Source organism: Acartia tonsa, chromosome 5 (assembly GCF_053477335.1).
Source record: "Acartia tonsa isolate MP-2025a chromosome 5, ASM5347733v1, whole genome shotgun sequence".
Lineage (NCBI taxonomy): Eukaryota > Metazoa > Arthropoda > Copepoda > Calanoida > Acartiidae > Acartia > Acartia tonsa.
The window spans coordinates 49,142,838-49,164,234 of record NC_137264.1 but is presented as its reverse complement, the minus strand read 5'-3'; the positions used below and the strand labels follow the sequence as shown (position 1 = coordinate 49,164,234).

General features: G+C 32.4%; 2 protein-coding genes across 6 annotated transcripts in view; both read right to left on the bottom strand.

Moving 5' to 3' along the window:
* Positions 1 to 469: 469 nt before the first annotated feature.
* Positions 470 to 17,372, bottom strand: LOC145319716 (vesicular integral-membrane protein VIP36). Of its 3 annotated transcripts, XM_080162026.1 has the most exons (15): positions 17,266 to 17,372; positions 16,545 to 16,608; positions 15,636 to 15,703; positions 12,891 to 12,999; positions 11,801 to 11,888; positions 10,613 to 10,724; positions 9,695 to 9,772; positions 8,620 to 8,690; positions 6,709 to 6,774; positions 6,255 to 6,316; positions 5,658 to 5,745; positions 4,349 to 4,437; positions 3,209 to 3,901; positions 3,007 to 3,053; positions 470 to 2,461 (listed from the first exon to the last, which is right to left on the bottom strand). In XM_080162026.1, exons 1-13 carry the CDS (start codon positions 17,325 to 17,327, stop codon positions 3,875 to 3,877), a joined length of 984 nt encoding a protein of 327 aa, XP_080018152.1. In that variant the 5' UTR covers positions 17,328 to 17,372; the 3' UTR covers positions 470 to 2,461; positions 3,007 to 3,053; positions 3,209 to 3,874. The 3 variants fall into 3 exon arrangements, with proteins under 3 accessions (XP_080018152.1, XP_080018150.1, XP_080018151.1); XM_080162024.1 differs by having other exon boundaries at positions 470 to 3,053; XM_080162025.1 differs by having other exon boundaries at positions 470 to 3,053; positions 3,596 to 3,901.
* The window catches only part of AsnRS-m (asparagine--tRNA ligase, mitochondrial), a 12,726-nt gene continuing 8,688 nt past the window's right edge, over positions 17,360 to 21,397 (bottom strand). For 2 of the 3 annotated variants that reach the window (XM_080162016.1, XM_080162014.1), the window contains exons 13-16: positions 19,847 to 19,947; positions 19,241 to 19,335; positions 18,221 to 18,918; positions 17,360 to 17,795 (exon numbers count right to left, since the gene is read on the bottom strand). In XM_080162016.1, the coding sequence (XP_080018142.1) occupies positions 18,845 to 18,918; positions 19,241 to 19,335; positions 19,847 to 19,947 (270 nt within the window). In that variant the 3' untranslated portion in view covers positions 17,360 to 17,795; positions 18,221 to 18,844. The remainder of the gene's footprint in view (positions 17,796 to 18,220; positions 18,919 to 19,240; positions 19,336 to 19,846; positions 19,948 to 21,397) is intronic. The other variant, XM_080162015.1, reaches the window with a different exon arrangement.

Sequence of the window (21,397 nt, the reverse complement as noted above, 5' to 3'; positions counted from 1 at the left end):
ATCAATCCACTCCACATATGAAGGAAAAATAACAATAAAGAGTAAATAGAATTAAAATTTAAAATCACACTTTTTGCAAGAATTAAACTTTTATAAAAACTATTGACTTGATTTCTTAATCATTTTCTTTTTCTATAAAAAACAAGGATGACAACATCCAGAAATAGTAAAGCACTAAATTTTTTGTAAGACAAACAGACAAAATTAATTATATAGATGTTCTGTTGATAAATATGCAATAATGCATAGAAATCACGAAACCTTTCTGAAATAATAATAAAAAATAATTTTTATGTCTTTTTATGCATGACAGACAAACTGACGGACAAAGTAAATTGTATACTCAATGCTCATTGATACAGGGAACAAAAAATGTCGGCTTCGTTAGCATTCCCCCATAGTTTCACAGACTGAATGACGAACGGACAAAATGAATTATAGAGTAGCTTCGCTACTAATAAAATACAGATTTTATTTATATTTTATTACATTATGATTACACTATTGTTTATTTTACAATTTTTACTAAATTTCATTTAACCTAGAAAATTTTCAGAATCAATTTAAATGCTAAAGTTATAACCGAAAATTGGGATCTACTGCAGTTCACGGTAAAATATTGCTGGTAACGAATATTGCCAAAAATTTATGAATTTTAAAGGCTGCTAGCTGCCAAACGGCTGAACGCACAGATCATGCCCGCACACTGTTTTAAGCAGCATAAGAAGGCCTACAAATAATCTGGAATAGCCATAAATCAATAATGCATAATTATCTCGCAGCGCAGAGAAATGCGCGAAAAAGGCCTATTTTACGCGTTATTTCTTCAGTGAACCTTTCCCTGTGCATCATTGGATCTTGGCTTTTCCAGATTATTTGTAGGCCTTCTTATACCGCTTAAAATGATGTGCGTGTATGATCTGTACGTTCAGCCGTTTGGCAGCTAGCAGCCTTTAAAATTCATAGATTTTTGGCAATATTCGTTACCAGCAATATTTTACCGTGAACTGCAGTAGATCCGAAAATTGTGTTGAAAAGGCTGCTTGGTGACGGCCAAACGGCTGGTGGCTCACCCAACGCTCAAACAGTATTAGAACCATGTAATATATGGCACAGCGAGCCCGAAGTGAAACAGGTTTAACGCGAGTTTCAATTCACTGCGCACCTTCTGTGAATTAGAGGGTCTTATTTATTTCTAATTTTATGCAGGCCTTGTTATTTGCCTCTAATAATGTGAAGTGTTGGCTTTACTAAGAGATGAATTATTGAGAAGAAAGAAAATATGAAATTATTCTTTTTATTACGTTATTATACTTAAATTGTTAGTTGGAATTAAGAACCACATTTAACCGCTTTAAATAAAAGTAAAAAAGCATACTATGGCGAATAGTTATCTACTCAATACGTTTTAATTATATGCATTTTCATAGGCAATCGAATTCGATGCCACCCAGCCGTTACGGTTGTGCTTTGTATAATGCGGCCGGTTATGTGTAAACATATCAGACTGGCTGCAGCCAAGCCACTATGAAACGAGTCATTACTAAATATTTTCATCCCAAATTATTTGCTTATTTTCAAACCTCTTTTTGTACGTTTTTAAAATATTATCTTAAATTCACAAAACAAAAAAGGAGTGTTAAATTGTTAACTTTTAAAAAAAGAGAAGCAAAACTTAACAATATTAACATAATATTTGGATCTAGTGCAGTTTACGGTAAAATGTTAATGGTAACGATTATCTCTAAAAATATATGTACTATACTGCTAACGACTAAGCGGTGCAATGTATTGATTATGTTCGCACAAAATTTTAACCGACTATGGAAGGCCAACAAATAATCTGGAATAGTTCTTACTCAATAAAGTACAATGACGCGCAGTGCACATAAATGAGGAAATAAGACTTATTATACGCGTTTTTTTTCAGTAAAGCTTTCCCTGTGCATCATTGGATCTTGGCTATTCCACATTATTTATAGGCAGCTAAAACATTGAGCGGTCATGCTTTATACGTTCAGCCGTTTGGCAGATAAAAGCCTTGTAAGTTCATAATTTTTTGGAGATTATCGTTACCAGGAATATTTTACAATAAACTACACTATACCTAACCTAATATTTTTTACAATATTTATAATAATATCACATAAAGTGCATATACAAAATAAGACAGACACACACAAAACAAAACACAATAATGCATATCTTGAGCAGGGTTACAGAGATAGGACAATGAATAATTAATCTTTCCCCAAATTTTAATGAATTTCCTATATACATATGTAGCTTGTATTAAAATAGAGATAAGATGTAAACTGAAGTAAAATTTACCTTTTCATTGTAATTTCCCCAAAATGAGGATTATTGTGGGGAAGATTAATTAATTGTCCATTGTCCTCTCCCCCACCTCCCTGATATTTCAGACCTAGTATCTCAGAAACATAATTGAGGTAAATTGGGGCTTTTTTAAAAGTTAAGCTTCAGTTTAAAACATCCAAAATTTGATTTCTTTAGCAATAAAGAGAGGGGTAGGTTTCTGGTAGAATCCGTAAAGGTGTGTGTTTTAAGGAAGTGGAACGATAATATTCACTAAATATGTGTATTTCTTATTGAAAAGAGCTATTGACAAAAAAAATGTTTTAAAAGTTAACATAAATTTTTATCGTTCTACTACTGTTTTTTACTTATAACACAACCTTTACGGATTTTACCAGAAACCTATCCCTCTCTTTAAATACAGGAACCTACACACAAAGTACCTAATAAGCACATAAACCTACCCCTCATTTCTTTTATATTTTTTTTTTGGGGGGGGAGGTCGTCTGACCCCAGCGGGGAGTCCACACAGGTGTATCCAAACCATTCAAGGGCTACCCTGTACATAATTTAATCATATCTAACCTGAGGTAAAACAAAACAACAACCTTATTTTTAGAGGGGATTATGTGCTCGGCAAGGTACTTTGAAAGAAACCCCCTTTGTTTCATTAAAAAGCCCCTTTTCAACCTTTACAGAATAAATACAAAATTTACTCATTTACATAAATTAATTATCTAAATATGTTATTATTAGAATAGAGTTAAAAACTTATAATAAACCTTAAATGATCTTTTGTGAAGTAAAAATCTCAATTAATCAAACGTAATGAAATGGTGAATAAAAAGACAAATGAACAAAATCAATTTTAAAGTTTTATTTAAGTTTTAACGCTATTCTTATCATAGATGATTATAATTCAAAAACTAAATATTAAATATCAATTACAAAAAAACATTTCTTTTCATTTATTAATAGAAATGTAATAATTATCTTTAATCTTTTAAAATCCTTTTTACTTAGTTTAGATATAATTTTTTACGGGAAGTATAAATTTGCAAACAAATTGCTCGAAATATAAATTGCCATGGCAGAACAAATGTAAAGGACGTCCAATTTTTTAAGGGAAAAAGAGTAAAAAATCTAAATTAGTGTGGGCAATTAAAGATTGGGAGAGTGGAGGGGGTTTAGTTTTAACGTTTGGGGGGTTACTTTATCATAGAAGGGAAAAGGGGAAGGTAAAAAAGTTAGAGGGGGTTGGTTAACCCCGAAATTCCACCTCTTGGACGTCCATGGCTATTTTATTTACATATACATGGTTAAAGCAGGGCAAGGCAGCCGCCAAAAAGCAAAACAAAATCATCCTTTTAAAACTTTAAAAATCATCTAGGTGACTTATCCTTTTTTATATGTAACATAACAAATTTTTTTTAGTTATTTTAGCAGTGGAAAGGCTGCGTGCTGGCATGTGCCTAGCCCTGGTATGGGGAGCAGGCTATTTTATTGTTTTCCTAATCTCTAAACAGGGCGGATTTTCATCATAATGGGAGTTTGTTGATTAGTAGAATCTCTTTCTTGAGTTTTCCTAAACAAATAATTGTTTTTTTTTCCTATATTTTAAGACAGAAGAGCATCTTTCATTAAACATTTCTTTTACGGTTGGCAATCCGCCCAATTTTTGGGTCCAATTCTGATTCTTACAAAAATATGCACTTCTAAAAAGCGGATTAATTCGTGGATTGCGGATTGCGGATTTTCGGATTGTGGATTTTAACAATATTTTTAAAGGTTCTTTTATAAATAAAAAATTCTAGCCCTTACAGAGGCCATTTTTAACCACTACTTAATTTAACCTAAAATAAGAAACAATAAAATATTTTTTTTTGTTTTTGCCTGCAACATTATAAAATGACGCGGTGTCGGACTGAGATTCGAATATATCACCTCCCCGACGACGGACGCGGGTTCAATGCATAGGATACAAACTAATGCAACGAAAAAAAATCAAGGATGACCATATGCATAGAAATACCTGTTGATTTTGATAAATCATAATGCCAATAACAACACAGACAACACAACAGAAAGCTCCAAACATCAACAGAAGGAAAGTTTTGATTCCTAAAATATTAGGTATTAACTAATATGTGAAATGTATGTAACTCTCATTGTCTGTCCATTAAGATATATAAGTTGGAAAGAATTTTAATGTTAGAGGGAGATTTGAAATCTGCATCAAATTTTAAGGATTTTTTTTTATAAAATTCGTTTTTTGTATAATTCTTTATCTAAAAGCGGAAATACAATTTAAGTTAATTAATTTTGACATCTGTGATTGGTGGATTGAAAATTATCTTCGCTCTGATTGGAGAAGCTTAAGTGCCGTACATCATTCAACCAATTAGAGGGCAGGTAGTTTTAAATCCACCTATCACGGATGTCAAAATTAATTAACTTAAATTGTATTTCCGCTTTTAGATAAATAATAATAAAAAAAACGAATTTTATAAAAAAAAATCCTTAAATTTGATGCAGATTTTAAATCTCCCTCTAACACAAAATTCATTCTAACTTATATATCTTAATGTTTATCCATTAATCTGTCTATTAGCATGACCTATATTGTCTATCATCATTTTTTACTTTCTGTGTATTACAATGTACAACATATTAGTTTGTCTAACTAGGTATTTTTCTATTATTATTTTTAACTTCCTATGTATCAATTAGAATGCCCAATCTGTTTATTTTAAAGGCCTAAAACATTAATCTACTAATTTTTTATCAGTCTTTCTATCAGTCTCTTAGTCTGTCTATTGTTCTATTTAACTATCGAAGTCCAACAAATTACCTATCTATCTACCTTTCAACTACCTGATAAAGATCTAGGGTCAGCTTTATGGTCTCTGGGAGGTTCAAAATATTCCTCTTTCTACCTATCAGTATCTTTATGTATCTATCTATCTATCTAAAAAGCTAGGGGCAGGGTCTTCTTTATGGTCTCTGGGAAGTTCAAAATATTCCTCTATCTACCTATCAGTATCTTTATGTATCTATCTATCTGATTATAATCTATCTATCTATCTGATTATAATCTATCTATCTATCTACCTGATAAGGAGATAGGGTCTTCTTTATGGTCTCTGGGAGGTTCAAAATATTCTTCTATCTACCTATTAGTATCTTTATGTATCTATCTCTCTGAATATTAATCTATCTATCTATCTACCTGATAAGGAGCTAGGGGCAGGGTCTTCTTTATGGTCTCTGGGAGGTTTAAAATATTCCTCTATCTACCTATCAGTATCTTTATGGGAGTGTTAATCTATCTATCTATCTACCTGATAATGAGCTAGGGGCAGGGTCTTCTTTATGGTCTCTGGGAGGTTCAAAATATTCTGCTGCCGGCAAAATATCTGCTCTTTCATCCTTCAAAGAAAAACAAAATTAATTCATATGAAATAATATAATAGGTAGCTGTCCCTTTTATACATAGACATTAGACATATCCAAAATTATCGCCTAGCAACATGGGTGCATATTTTCTAAAATAAATTCAAATTATGCAAAAATTCCGTATAATTCATGTTTAAATTGAGGAAAAGAAACAGAGTGGAGAGAGTGGCAAAAAATCAAATATGTTGGAAAAGATGCAATACTCTCATCAGCCTCAGCTATAAAAAAAAATTATTAAAACCTGACGAAAAATATGAAAATGATATACTTAAGTAAAGTTCATATGAAAAAGACTGTAAAGGTCTTTACAAATGATAAAAGCCAATTATTACTTACTTTCAAAGGAAGTATAGAATTTTGTTAATATTCTTATCAAGTAGGTATTTATCTTCTGTTTTATAAATATTTTTTACTCTATGTGTTTGATTTGTTAGGGTTTGCTTTTATGGATATTGTCATCCTTAATTATAAGGTTAGGTCACCTTTGAAACACCAGCCGGAGTGTCCAACTCATATGTTTTCACTGTTATCACATCATGGTTGTCTAAAATAATTAGGTAACGATTATTTTTCTGTCCATGTTGTCAGTCTTTCTATCTATTTACCCATAGTCCCTAGAAGAGATACCAAAATAATATCCTTTTATATTTATCTGTTTGTATTTATCTATTTATCAATCCATCCACCCATTCATCTATCCATCTATATAAGCTATTTATATAATCCAAATCAATCCATCTGCCCATCTATTCATCAATATACCTATCAATCCATCCATCTATTTATTTTACCTAATTATCTTTATACCACTGTATGTATCTAAGCCAAAATAAGAGCCAGAAGGATCTATCTATTCAATATGTCTGTCTGTCTATCTATACTTTTTTAATTATCTGTTTGTCTTCTGTCTGTCTGTCTACCCATCTATCTCTATACCTGATAAGTCTCCAGTGGCAGCAGTGATACCAAAATAATATCCTGTAGGCAGCTTAATTCCATCTACACACAGTTATATATCCATTTTTACTTCAAATACATGTGGGTTGAAAATAAAGATACAGTTAATCTACTGTCCTTTATTCCCCTTTAAGTATCAAAGGAAAGATTAGTTGATCAACTATTACACTAAATGTATCCATTGATTAATTTTTATTTTTAGTAGCAAAGCTTTTCTATAAAATGACTGTCGTTTTGTTGGTGTGGTATTTTTGGACTTAATTGATAAATAATTAATTTCTGATGTCTTTTGAAATATAGATCAACTTTATAAATCCTTTTTAGTTTATGGATTATATCTAAAAAAAAAACCTTATTTATTATTCAACAAGATTTAATTTAAGTATTTGCTTAATCTACCTTAAGTATTAAGTTTTCCCTTTCAATACAGAAGGATTTGAAACAAAAATAAACTTATAATCCTATCCTATCTATGCACAAGATGTTGTTTTTAATGAAAATTAAAAATATATTTGAACTATATGTATTAAAGCTACTCTGTACACTAAAGTCAATCTTTTTAGTAATTATATGAAGCAACTGTTCTCACATTATCCAGAATTTTTAGCAAATTTTTTTTTAATGCAACCATCTCGTAATCAATGCGCAAATGGCGCATAGAATCTGAACTTTAGGATGAAATTTAGTATGAGTAATCCTTGGTAGGTCTATTTTCCCTAAATCGAATAAAAAGTTTCAAAAGTAAAGGCTAACGGCTGCCGGCTCAGCCGTTTAGCCGTTTTTGGGCTTTTTTTAAAGCAAAATTGTCGATAATAATAACAATAAACTTTAAAAAAATTTCTAATAAATGCTGCTTAACAGCTAGAACCTACTAAAAAAGACTGGTAGAAGCTAAAAAATGCCAAGAGTATCATTTTTATACCAAACAATTTAAACTAATATTCAAAAAGTTGATTCCTTCTTAATTAACGATGTATTTGCCCATAAAATAGCTAAAAACCGGCTTAACGGCTGAGCCGCCAGCCAATACTTTTACAACTTTTTATTCGACTTAGGGAAATTAGACCTATCAAGGATTACTTGTTCAAAATTTCATCCTAAAATTCAGATTCTATGTGCCATTTGCACATTGATTACTTACGGGACAGTTGCATTAAACCCCCCCCCCCTTTATCCACCCTTTACATTGATCCTTTTCTTCACCCATTATATCCTAATATTATTCAGCTGTAGGCCAAGCAGTCAATACGTTTTTTAAAATACAAATAAACACACAATAAAAAAATTAAAGGTATCGTCCCTGTTTGATCTGTTAATGTTAATAACATCCTGGTTTGCAAACATTTTGAGATTTTTTTTGGCCTCCTCAGGTACGAAAAACAAACTTAGCTAGGTAGTAACACGGACATGGAGTAAGATTAAGATAAAAAACTAAAAGGGTAAAGTACGTCTTTCAGTGGCTTAGGGTCTTGCTAACCGCTGGACCAATAAGGTTCGGCATTGAAGCGAAGCTATTCTTTATACCTAATGGGAAAGGTCAACACATGAGTCAACACTACTCTAAAAATATCCATCTTAAAAAGGGAATAGTAGCTTTCGCAAAATTCCGTAAAGTTGTCGAGTAAGATTCCAGTCAAATGCGCTTATTAGGTCAAACTGTTTTAAAATATATGTTTAATTAAACTATGCGTTTGGTCAACATAAAGAACAGTTAGACTTAATAAGCGCATTTGACTGGAAGCTTGCTCACAATTTTACGCAATATTGCTACTAGGTATTCCCTTTGTTTTCTGTTTTAAAACCAAGGTTAAAAGTAGAGGGTCAACTTACCCCCCCCCCCCCCCTCCTTTTCCTCAATTAAGATTTGATTTTATAATGAATATATTCCTATGCTAAAGCAAGGTGCCCATGCATTCTTATTCTGCAGGTCATGGCTAACCGTCAGCTTGTCATTCTCGTACCTACAAATTAATCCTCTTAAAACAAGGATGACAACATCCAAAAGTAGCGAAGCAAAAAAATTATGTATTAGAATTTAGTCAATAACAAGAATATTATATTATATTACTAGCGGTTTCGCCCCTAGTCTCTAGGAACTTTGCGCCAAGAGGTGATCCAATAAAAAATTAAGGCGAAATTCGTAAAAAGACCAAGGAAATCTTCAGCAAAAAAAAAAATTGGGGGGGATTTTTTTGTTTTTTGGGGGGGGTTGGGGGTGTCACACCCCCCAAGAAAATAGCCTAAAACCACCAAAGGACCAGTAGGTATATTTCCCGATGAGTAGAATCCGATCGGTTCAGTGGTTACCGAGATCTTAAGGGACGGACGGACAGACAGACAGACAGACTTTGTATTATAGATATAGAGAGGAAAAAATCACGAAATCTATCAAACCTTTTTTTATTTTCATATTTATATTTCAGTAGAATGACTAACAGACTGAAGATCAACATAAATAACATAATGGGGTTCTCAAAACAATGGACAATCTACTTTTAATACTATTAAAAAAAAGAATTTTGAAAATTGAACCAAGAACACCAAAGATATAGAAAATTATTTGAAAATTGAAAAAAACCTACATAAAAGCAGACTGACTGCCCTTGATGTTTTATACTTAATAATTCTCCATATTCATGAGAATGTTGACAAGAAAATTCAGCCGTCTATCTTTTATAGGAGCTGAGAAAATCACGTTTCCCCAATAACGTTTCTTACGGACATACAGACATTTCAAATTATAGAGTAGCTTCGCTACTAAAAAGGAACAGGATTAACAAATCAACTTTATCCCCATAACTTTATTATTTGAAAAAGAAAACTTTTCAATTTGGTGTTGAGGTCTTATACTCATTTATCAAGACTAAAACTTTGATTAGTGGTGTATGCTTTATGCTTTTGTGGCAAAATTTGTAGTGTAAACATTTTTGTTGCACGACCTTTGTCTGAAAGTCCATAACATTACCTGATGGCAAGCCAAGTCTCATGGGCCACATTTCTAAACTTGACCTCGCAGCCACCAATAGTTGTATGGGTTCCATCCCTAAACAAAGATAGTTATATCCATAAGTAGAGCAGCTATTAGAAGCTATACTAACAACATTATAATAGTTGTGTTTAAAATATAAATGGAAGGCATTGTCAATAAATCCCTGACAACAACATCAATGTAAGATAACTCATTTTCAAAAAAAATTTCATAAAAAAAACATTAAAATAAATACAAAAGAATATTTCTGTTGATTAATATTTTTAATCAGTTCTATACCTAATAGCTGAATAGAAAATTAAATTCTTTCAATAAAAAAATTTATGTGATTATTACAACTATCCAAAATTTTTCAATTCAATTTTATCACAATTTTTCAATTCAATTATATCAAAATTTAAAATAAAAACATTAATTTTAAATTAACTAGATAGTCTTTAAATAAGTTTTTATCATAAAAAATTTAATAATCTCTTTGAACTTTCTTATTGAAAATATCATATTCTAATATTTAAAAAAAAAATATTTATCCTTATATAACAGTAACAGGATGTTTGTGTGTGCGTGTGTGTAGTGAAGGATCTCGCTTATGGTTTACTTAACGCAATATGTTTCTACTTCACAGTAGAGCTTCCCATATGTCCAGTGATGGTTCGGACGTTTACGAGATCTTGCAGGACATAAGAAAATAACACCATCCTGCAGGACTTGTTGAATTCAGTTTATACCAACAACGAAATTAATTCAGGAAAAAATTATGAATCCTATACGTGAACTTTAGCTGTCGTTGAGGGGCAACACTTGCCAGAATTGATGACTTTTGCATCTGCCCCCCAAATATTATTTTAGATTTATTTCGCTTCTTGGCTATACCTTATTCTTGTGTTGTATTACCTGTCGTGATCATAAGACATGGTACCGTTGTTGACCATAGCCGACACATAGGGGTGGTTGTGGTTATGTGGCCCGTTGTGGTTGCTGTACGTGTCAGCGATAATTACCAATCCTAAAAATAACAATTTAGTTTATTTTTAGGTCGCTAGGAGTAAAATAAGCAAGTGTAAATATACTAATTTAGTTTAATTTTAGGCCGCTAGGATTTAAATACCTACACAAAAGTAAATATAACAATTTAGTTCAATTTTAGACCGTTAGTAGTAAAATAAACTAACCTAAATCAAAATATTATTAAGTTTAAAATAATGATGGCTAGATTGATGGGATGAGTGTATTGTGCTTGTTATTTAAACTGAATTTATATATTAAAATTATATGTATTTTATATATATTGAGGTATCTACAATTTTGGAGAAGTTTTATCCTGGTTTTATTTTTTTCCAGATTTTTTTTGAAAATATCTCTATATATGTAAGATCGATTCTATATAGGAGGGGGGACTAACCATTATCTCTTGGGGCGAAGTCCCTAGAGGCTTAAGGTGAAGCCACTAGTGCATAATGTGAAATATCTTTCATTCGATGATTTTAATAGGTATTAAGCCACCTTCGATGATGTTAATAGGACATGACAAACAAAGGGAGGGGGCGGAAGTGACACTTGAAACCAAAACTAAAAGTCAAAGGAACTCAACTAAATAAAAAGTTACAGCTCTGAGATTTGACATGGCAGTTGCTTAAAAGAGGTACAATATGGAAATGTGAAGAAACGGCGGCGGAACCGCCGCTCCCGCCGAAAATTGCCGTTTACGCTGATTTTTTTGCCTTTTTTCGCCAAGTTAGACTGTTTTGAATCACCTGAGATAAACTTTTTTTTCATAAAAATTTCCATTATATTTTTATCTCAGTTGATGGAAAATTGTCTATTATGGCGAGAAGAGGCAAAAAAATTTTTTGCGGGAAACGGCGGTTTTCGGCGGGAGCGGCGGTTGCACATTCCACAGTTCCATATTGTACCTCTTTAATGCAACTGCCATGCCAAATTTCAGAGCTGTAACTCTTTAATTAGTTGAATTCCTTTGACTTTTAGTATTGGTTTCTAAAAGTGTCACTTCCGCCACCTCCCTTTTAATAAAAATAATTGTAAAAATTACAACATTGCTACGCTTATAAAATTGAAGCTTACCTGAAAACATGTCCTTGCTGCCAAAGACTGGTCCATCCTGCATCCGTTCCTTAGCATACCAAATGGCAAATCCGTCACCAAAAAGCTCCTAAATAAAAATACGCTAATCAGTAATACTCTCTTGTTTTAAATAACCAAGAAGAACCATCAACTGACTATCTAATGCTTCGAGAAAGTCAAAGAAACGATAAATGGATAAAATACTAATAAGTCCCGAACCTTTACAAAAACTATCTGTAAATAAGAGACACACAAAATCTACATATTAGGATGGCGCTTATTACCATTTTGTCTACTAGCGGCTACGCCTCTAGAGGCTTCTAGTGGTACTTTAAATGTTTTTTTTATTTCAAATAGGATTTCTCTTGGGAGGGTGGCGGTAGTAGGTACCCTCCCCCAAAATAGTTATAAACCTTCCCGGGACGTATGAGAAGTTACCATGTTAAGGAGAACTCGATCGGTTCAGCGGTTTGCGAGATCCTTCGATACAAGCATACACACAAACACGACCATAGACAAACAGACATCCTGTTGCTTAATTATAAGGATTGCGTGTAAAAAATAATGTATAATGGAGATCTCAAATATGTTGCTGCTTTCAGAACAAGCTTTTTGGTACTGACCGGGTGAGTAAAGTTAGTTTTTTTATCTTATTCATGACATTTTAGCTAAAATACATAGCTCAAGATGTATAATGTAAAGGTATTCGTTGTAATTTGTAATTTGTAACAGTTTGTGATTCAATAAAAAACTTTAAATAAAAGTGTACAATATGTGTGTGACGTATAAAGTATGTTATCATATGAGACTTAAAGACAGACAAACAAACACAACGTTTTTTATGTCTTTGGTGTTAACAAACAAATTTCCAAGAGTAAAAATTTTAGGTTGAAAAAATTCTAAAATGCATACCTTCAGAGACGTCCAAGGGAGGGGGGGGGGTGTAAAGGGGTGATTGCCCTCCAAACATTTTATACCCCCCCCCACAAATAAAAAAAGCATGATATAAAGATTAACCCCCCCCAAAAAAAAATGAAAATCCCCCCGCCCCCCCCCCCCCAAATTAAAAAGCTTGGACATCCTTGCATACCTTGGTTGTACCAGTTACTTTAAATTGTACTTGCAGCTCCCAGTTCCTAGTTTTACATGGCACACTGTTCCATAATGTTCCTCTCTTACTTCTCTGGTCAGGGGTTAATCTATACAAATAAGAAACAAGGATGACAACATCCATAAAAGCGAAGCACTGAAACGGTAGGACAAACGGACACTAACTGTCGAAGCAAAATTGTAAGTAAAATTGTTGAAAAACTGCTTGATACAGAATAATGTTTATGGACATACTTACATTTTTAGGACTTGATTATAGAGTTGCTTCGCTTATAATATTGCACTTTGTTGTCCCAGGAATCAGTATACCAAAAATCAGATCAATTGAATTATTAGATCACATAAAAATTTGTTGTTAAAATTTTTTAAAAATCAACATGTTTAAAATGGACGTACGGACATTCTGGTAATGATTGCTACGTTTTCTAAATCGTACCTAACTACTACAGGAATCACCATGCAAAGTTTGAAATCAATAGGATAATTCTAACATGCCTAAATTAGCGAAAAGAGCTATCCGTTACGGACGGACGGACGTACGGACGGACCGACCCTAATTATAGAAAAGCTTCGCTTTTAAAAATTGGTCAATCAAAGACAAGGCACGGGTACGGACCCTCAGATGTAAAAACTTTATTTTAGTGTTTGGCCAAAATGACTTAGCAATTGTATCTGTAAGTACGTCTAATAACACCCTTTGCTATATTTAAAATCCTAGAAAATTTTTTTTGCAAGAAAATTGCATAAATTCGCAACCTTTTTTAGCACAACTACTTAACTCGAGTTTTAAAACTTTTTATATAAAATCCTTTTTACAAAAAATATCAATAATTACTTAAAATTAAACCTGAAAGAAAAAAAATTCTCATTACACGTGTTAATTTTCATGTTTTTGGTCTTTTTTTGAGGAAAACATAACTCCTCCTTTTTTGACAATAATATATTTTTTTAACAATTCAAAGTAAAATATAATAAAACTTAAACGATTTTTCTTGAATTATCAGTTGAAAATTTCATCAAACATGCAATTTAAGTGATGAAAATTTAATAAAATCATTTTTTAAATGTTTATAATTACCAATTTTCTACATTTAAAACAAAATGTTAACAAAATTTAAAAACATTCTAATATATAACTTCAAAAATCAATAACATTTTATAAAAAGATGTTACAAAAAATAAATCATTAAAAGGTATTAAAATGCATTTCAAATTACTTAAAATTAAAACGAGAACATCTTTTTACAATGTATTCTGTGTAATAGAGTTTAAATGACATGATTAGTGAATGAAATATTTCCTAAACTCATTAAGCCTTTTTGTGACTATATTAAAAATAGTTTATTTTGTTTTATATTGTTTTTTTATTCAAATATTTGACAAAATTTTCCCTACGTCAATAAAATAAAGTCAGTTTTTTACTGTTTCCAGGTTTTTCTTTATAATTATAACAATTAAATATAATATAAATCTTCATTATCTTTTATTTGAATTATCATACACATTAAAATGTGAAGTATAAGCTAGAATAGCACTTTTTTCAACGAATATTTTAATGACATTATATCAAAATAATTCCTCTTAAATATCACACAACATATGATTGGGAAGTATAGCCATTTCTTGGAGGTATAATATTTACAAAAATACCATTAATTCTGTTTTTATCAGAAGTTAAAAAAATTGAACAATTCTAAAACATTGGTTGGCTGTCTAGATATTGAGTACACTAAGACTACGGCTCTGTTCTATTGAAATAACGTTGCAAAAAGAGGGGTTCTGAAAGTAATCTACCTAATTTTTTTTAAAGAACCAACAAGTACTGTCAGTATCTTTTTTCTTGTAATCTAGCAGACAATCAAATCATAACACAATTTTCATGATAAAATATTCAGGTTTCTACTTCACATTTTAAAAAATATACTGATCAATAAAATGTTCAAAATTTTACTTTGTACTAATTGAAAAAATATGTTGTAATTCTTATTTTAAAGTTACATTTTTATCCCTGACAAAATCATAGACGACGTTTAAAGGCATCTTATCTAAACTTTTTGAAGAAAAACTTAAAAACGTTAATTAAGTATGAAAACTATTTTCTTCGATTTTTCTGAAGTTATTATCGCATTCTATGGGTTTTTTATTATCATTTACTTATATCGAAAGTGCCAAACATTGAACCCCAACTTATTCATTTAATAAAAAACGAAGCGTGAAGGGTAAAGGTTTAAGGAGAATATTTGTGGGGAAAAAAGTTAACGAAGCCTCTCATTAGACAATTTTGTGTAAAAGTAGCGCAACAACAATGAGCCAACCAATTAAAAAAAAACAAGCTGAAGACTGCAACTTATCATATCTATACAAAGTAGTATGATGTTTGTCTGTCCGTCCGTCTGTCTGTCTGTCCCTTAAGATCTAGGTAACCACTGAACCGATCGGAATCTACTCTTCAGGGTATATACCTATTGGTTCTGTGGTGGTTTTAAGCTATTTCTTAGGAGGTGGGACACCACCAACCCCCCAAAAAATGAAAATTCCCCACCCCCCAAAAAAATAGTTTTTAGGCAGTTACTTCAAAATAAATGGCAGCACCAGAAATACTTATTTTTCAAAATTACCGCTTGGTGCTTCGCCCCTAGAGGCTAGGGGCGAAGCCGCTAGTAGATATATTATACAAATGAAATTAAATATCAAGTACCGGTTTCTTTTCGGTGGAAAATCCTACCTAATATAGTTACTAGTAACCATTGTATTTCCAGAGAAATCCCAATTTGGAATACCAAAGCCAGCACTCTGAAAATAGATCATATTTAACAAGGATAACAACATCCATGTACACAAATAATAATTGTAGTTCAAGAAGACGTACTTAGTTAATCTGACGTTATCTGTTATATCGTACTAAGAATTATTAATTCAGAGAAGGAGAATCTGTTTTTAAGATACCTAGATAAAAAAAGCTAAAATGATTTTCAAATACCTTAACGTAAGCCTTTTTGCAGGGGTATATTCTGCACAAGATTAATTTTTTTCCCCTGCTGCAAAGTTTCTTTTTTTCCCCTCTTAGTTTTTGGCAGCAAGGAAGTGGATAAAATGGAAAAATATTTTCAAAACTCTTTTAGGTATTTTATTTATATTATCCCCCCTCCCACATATTTGTTAGTTTTTTTTCACCAAAAAGGAGAGAAAAATGGAAAAAAATGCTTTCAGTTCTCTCAATTTTTACATTTCCCCCCCCCCCCCCAATTTACATATTTTTTATTTTTCCCCCCCTCCCCCCCCCCTCAGCAAGTTCAAATTAGCAGAATATACACCCCTGCCTTTTTGTTTTGCGGATTTTTATGCAAGGTTTCTTACCAATAAAAAGATTTTAAATTTCCTTTGTTAAAAACTAAACGTACAACTGTACAAGCCTTAAACGAATGAATGTACAGCATTCCGCGGATAGTAAAATGAAAGGTTAGGTATAAGACTAATTCCAATTTTGTTGGCCCGAAGGGGCCTCGTCCCTGGCCAAAGAAAATTATCAACGTCTTTGATATGCTACGATACATGGTTTTTCAGTAAGGCTCATATCCGGTCCTAATCCAGCGGACATTTATCGGTCTGGAAGCTTAACTGGAAATAAGTTCACCTGATAAGGTTTGGTAAGACTATGCTCTCTTTTAAGGAAATCTTTTGTGTTCCATTCTGCTGCCCTAAAATTAAACACAGGTTTGTTTCATTACAATAAGATAGAGAGAATCAGAGATCTTAAAGGATAAGACAATGGACGAAAAGTTAATGTACTCCCCCCAAACTATTATAAAGCACAAAAAAGTTTCCAAAGGTTTTAAGCTTATGAATGATATAATGTGTTATATTTCTTTTTCTAGCACTTGAATCGGAAGGTTTACCCAATTAAATAACAGCCACCTAAATGTCGTTTTAATATCTCCTTTGTCACATTTAATAGGGGGGGGGGGGGGGGGGGTTTAATGCAACCATCTCGTAATCAATGCGCAAATGGCACTAAGAATCTGAATTTCGATATGAAACTTGGTATGAGCAATCCTTGGTCTACTTTCCCTGAATCGAACAAAAAGTTGGAAAAGTAACGGCTAACGGCTCAGACGTTTTTTTTGGGTTAATATTAGGGCAAATCTATCATAAATTACGTAGGAATCAACTTTTTGAAACATATTTTTGCTTTAACTCATGTCAAATGATACCAAAAACCATTTCTAGATTTCTAGTACCGGCTGCTACCGGCTGAACCGATTGAAAGCTTTAAAACACTCAACCAACCAAAATTCACTAAAGCCACCAAAGTTGTTAAGCCAACGAATAAGAAAACTTCCCTGAATGATAGTTACCTTAATAATGTGGCCAGTAATAAAAGTATGTGTGCTATGTGTAACTGATGCAAGGAAGCCATTTTTTTTTATACACAGATATATCTAAATCTACTTCTGAAATAGAAAATAAATAATAAACAATAACAAATAATCGTTTTATATCAAGAACAGTAAATTGTTACACAGTAAACAGGGATAAGACAATGACCGATAAATTGATCTACATCCCTAATAATACAATAAATAACCCCTTCAGAAGATTAAAATTAGTGGTTGAAACGTTTGAATATTCAACTAATGAACCAACTAATCAAAATTGTTAAGCCCACGAATACGAAAATGTTATTAAAAAATTTGGGGGACTAGAGTAACAAACAGCCCATTGTCCCCATCCTCTCTGCACAGTAAAGGTATGAAATATATTTCAACCTAAACAAGACGTCTGTTTGTCGCAAGTGTAGAAGATTTTTACACCTGACATCTGTTGCAACTAAAAGTTCTACTGAAAGTAAAAAAATGAAATATCTTTGGCTCTTGTAATTTGAATCCTTTTGATGAATAAAAGTTGTCTACTTATGCAACAAAGACAATTATATCCATAGTTGGGTTGGCAATCCGAATCCGGAATCCGTTTTTTAATAGCGGATTCGGATTCTTAATTGGTAGGCTAAAATTAGGGTCTTATGTTTTAAAATACTTGTCATTATTATCATTATATATGATATCTTTTAAAATCTGGTCGATTCTCGGAAGTGAATTATAGAAAACACCAAGAACATTAATTTTTAGGACATAAGTAGCACTTAAATTTTTTAATTTTTAAAAAAGGCCTTTTAAAATATTGCCAGAATTCGGAATCCGCCAAGAATCCGCCATTTTTTTGGACGGATTCTTGTAAGAATCCGAATCAAGTCTAAAAATTTGACGGATTGCCATCCCCGTTCCATAGGTAGAGCAAAAATAACAAGCTTACGATATTCTTAATTATAAAAAGATAGAAAGCATTATGTTGTAAGAATAGATAATTTTTAACCTAGTCCTTTTTATAGAGGTTCTTGATTTTTTAACTTTTATTATTTTTACAGACATACGAACTGTTATGTAGAAATTACAGAGTAGCTGCGCTAAAAAAGTTACATTTTTAGTTTTTCCGTCCATCTATGTAAAAATAAATGAAGGATTTAATATTAGCTGTTATTTTTTTTTTTTGCGGCTTCTAATTTAAAAAAAATAAGAAATTTCAACAAGGACAATTATGTTCTTTGCTAACGCAGCAATAATAAGCTGATTATACAAGCTGACGCTGACTAAACTTTAACGCAAAAAGGGAAGTTAACTGATATAAAGAAAAAGTTGTCATAATACACAAAGCGTATTTTCAACTGTGTGTGTTTGTATGCACAAGTCTATACAGGTGTGATCAAAGCTGGATTTTGTCAGAATTCGTTTTCTTAGTTGCATCGAACATGTAATCACTTTGGTTAACTAACTCTGTCTATTGATTGAATGACATACAATAGCTTAAAGTAGCTGCGCTTCTAAAATGTTGTTTTTAGGCGGATTCAAATTAAACTAAATTCAGTTCTTGGATTTGATTTTAAAGTTGGCATTCATGAGAACTTCTGTAGAAAGGAATTGTATCTTTTATATTCTCAACATTCAGTAACCACTAGATATAATTATATCAATCTTATTTAAATCCACATCCCTATCTTCTAAAGCTATTTCAAATAATTAAAAAAAATTTTAGGGGTGATTTACTCTTTATGGGGGGTTGGGGAAGTCCCAACCCCCCCCCCCAAAAAAAAAAATAGCCTAAAATCATCACAGGACCAGTAGGTATATTCCCTGAAGAGTAGAATCCGATCGGTTCAGTGGTTACCGAGATCTTAAGGGACGGACAGACATCAAGATACTTTATATTAAAGATGTCTATTTTGTAAAATGATCAATTTCATGTTAACCATTATAAATATGTACAAGATTGATTCCTGTATCAAACGTTCGAATCCCATCCCAAATCCTGCTGTAGGTGCTGAACCTTTGTTTCTCATGTCGATATACCATTCCAAGTCTTCGTTTCTACATCTAAAGTAAAAGTACACCATGATAGTTTTGCTTTATAAATCTTGTTATAGGTTCTACAACAAGTCATCTGCTTACCCTAGTTAGTAATTTGGGACCCTTGAAGGATAAGAAATTAATCAAGAATTTTATTTACACTCCCAAATTAAGATTAAAAATTATTCCTACTCTAAATTAAAATTATTAAAAGTAAAAGTTTCTACAACGAAATACAAGTTTAAAGTAAACGAACAAGATATCTTTGGGCTAGTATAATTTACGATCCTGAGGTACCCCCCTACTTGATATGAAGAAAAAATTATTCTTTCAGCTGCTATGTGATATAGATTTATATATTCTTTTTTTTAAATTCCCCTGACCAAGAGGAATCTACTCTATAACTCAGCGTGTCCGCCTGTCAGTCACGAAGAGGAAATATATAAGATAATCTTTATACAAACGATATATTTAAAACTTAATATACAAAGAATCTTATATAATATTTTCATACTCATTAGAATACATATTTATCTACCTTGTTCTTAATTTATCAGCATCAAATTCTCTTAAACTTCCTCCAGCTAGCTCCCCAACTCCGGGGACTAACAGATCAGCACAGCTTACTAATTCGGGGTCCTAAATATGAATACATTTTGTTAAAGTAAAGTTTTAAAAGTGCCTTCCAGACATAGGTTCTGTTAACAACGTCTACAATATTTGGGATTTAAGCAGGGAGTAAGGGAGGGGACAATGGATCGAATATTTAATTTTTAAGAGTCTCAGACTTTGGGTACTGGCTTAAAGGGAATGTACAAGAATTTAGTCCTTTCTGACTGAGTTTGGGTACTAGCGCATGTAATGCCGCTACTCATTCTGAATAAAGCAGACAGAGAGTAGTTTAAATATAAAAGGTAAGAATACACGGCCGCCCTCCCATAATCTATTTCACTCCCCTCTCCCCCACCTCCCTTTTTTAATGCAGACGATAGGGAAAAGGAGAAGATGGTGGGGGCAAGGGGCAAGGGTAATAGACAGGATATTATTGCCCAGCCAGCTAGCTGTAGGCCGGGTCCAATAATCTTGTAATATAAAAATCACACCATTGTACCTCATTATATTTCAACAAAAACAAGTTGTGATTTCGCCTGCCTGTCTCCTTTTTTCCCTGTTCATATAACTTGCCCCTTGCCGCCACCTCTCTTTTCCCTTTCCCTGTCATCTGGAGAGTTCAAGGGAGATTTTTCTAGTAATTAAGGGGGGGGGGGGGGGGAAGTTCTGCCACTTTCGCGTAAACAGTGTGCAGTGGACTAGGTATTGATTTTAGATTATAGGTTATTTAGGATAAAAGTTTACTTTTGGGTATTAGTTCACGTATATTTAATCATTTTTTGAATAGGTCTCCAGGTTCAGGTGCTGCAGGCTGGAAGGTCGTTTCTGGACAGGTAAAAAAATTAAAATTTTTTTGTTTGAAGAGTTAGAGAGCAACTTATAAAACAAAATATGCTTCTTTTTGAATGTTATTAACATATCTGCAGAAAAAATTAAATTCGGCCTCCAGGTTCAGGTGCTGCAGGCCTCCAGGTACACTCTGGACAGGTTAAAATTTTAAAAAATTATTTGAAGAGTTAGAGGTACACTTATTAAACCAAATATGCATCTTTTTGAATGTTATTACCATATTAGAAGAAAAAATGACATCCGGCCTCCAGGTTCAGGTGCTGCAGGCCTCCAGGTACACTCTGGACAGGTAAAAATTAAGTTTTCTTATTTGAAGAGTTAGAGGTACACTTATTTAACCAAATATGCATCTTTATGGATGTTATCATCATATTTGCAGAAAAATTTAAAATCGGCCTCCAGGTTCAGGTGCTGCAGGCCTCCAGGTACACTCTGGACAGGTAAAAATTAAAATTTCTTATTTGAAGAGTTTGATGTACACTTATTTAACCAAATATGCATCTTTTTGGATGTTATTACCATATTTGAAGAAAAAATGACAATCGGCCTCCAGGTTCAGGTGCTGCAGGCCTCCAGGTACACTCTGGACAGGTAAAAATTAAAAACATTAATTTGAAGAGTTAGAGGT

Excerpts from the sequence above, each read along its gene's own strand:
- LOC145319716 (XM_080162024.1), bottom strand. The coding sequence starts at position 17,327 with ATGGCTTCCTTGCATCAGTTACACATAGCACACATACTTTTATTACTG. Across the intron at positions 13,000-15,635 it reads GTTACTAGTAACTATATTAG|ATTAACCCCTGACCAGAGAA; the intron begins GTAGGATTTTCC and ends TTATTTGTATAG. Across the intron at positions 4,438-5,657 it reads TGCCCCTAGCTCATTATCAG|GAATCAAAACTTTCCTTCTG; the intron begins GTAGATAGATAG and ends CTAATATTTTAG.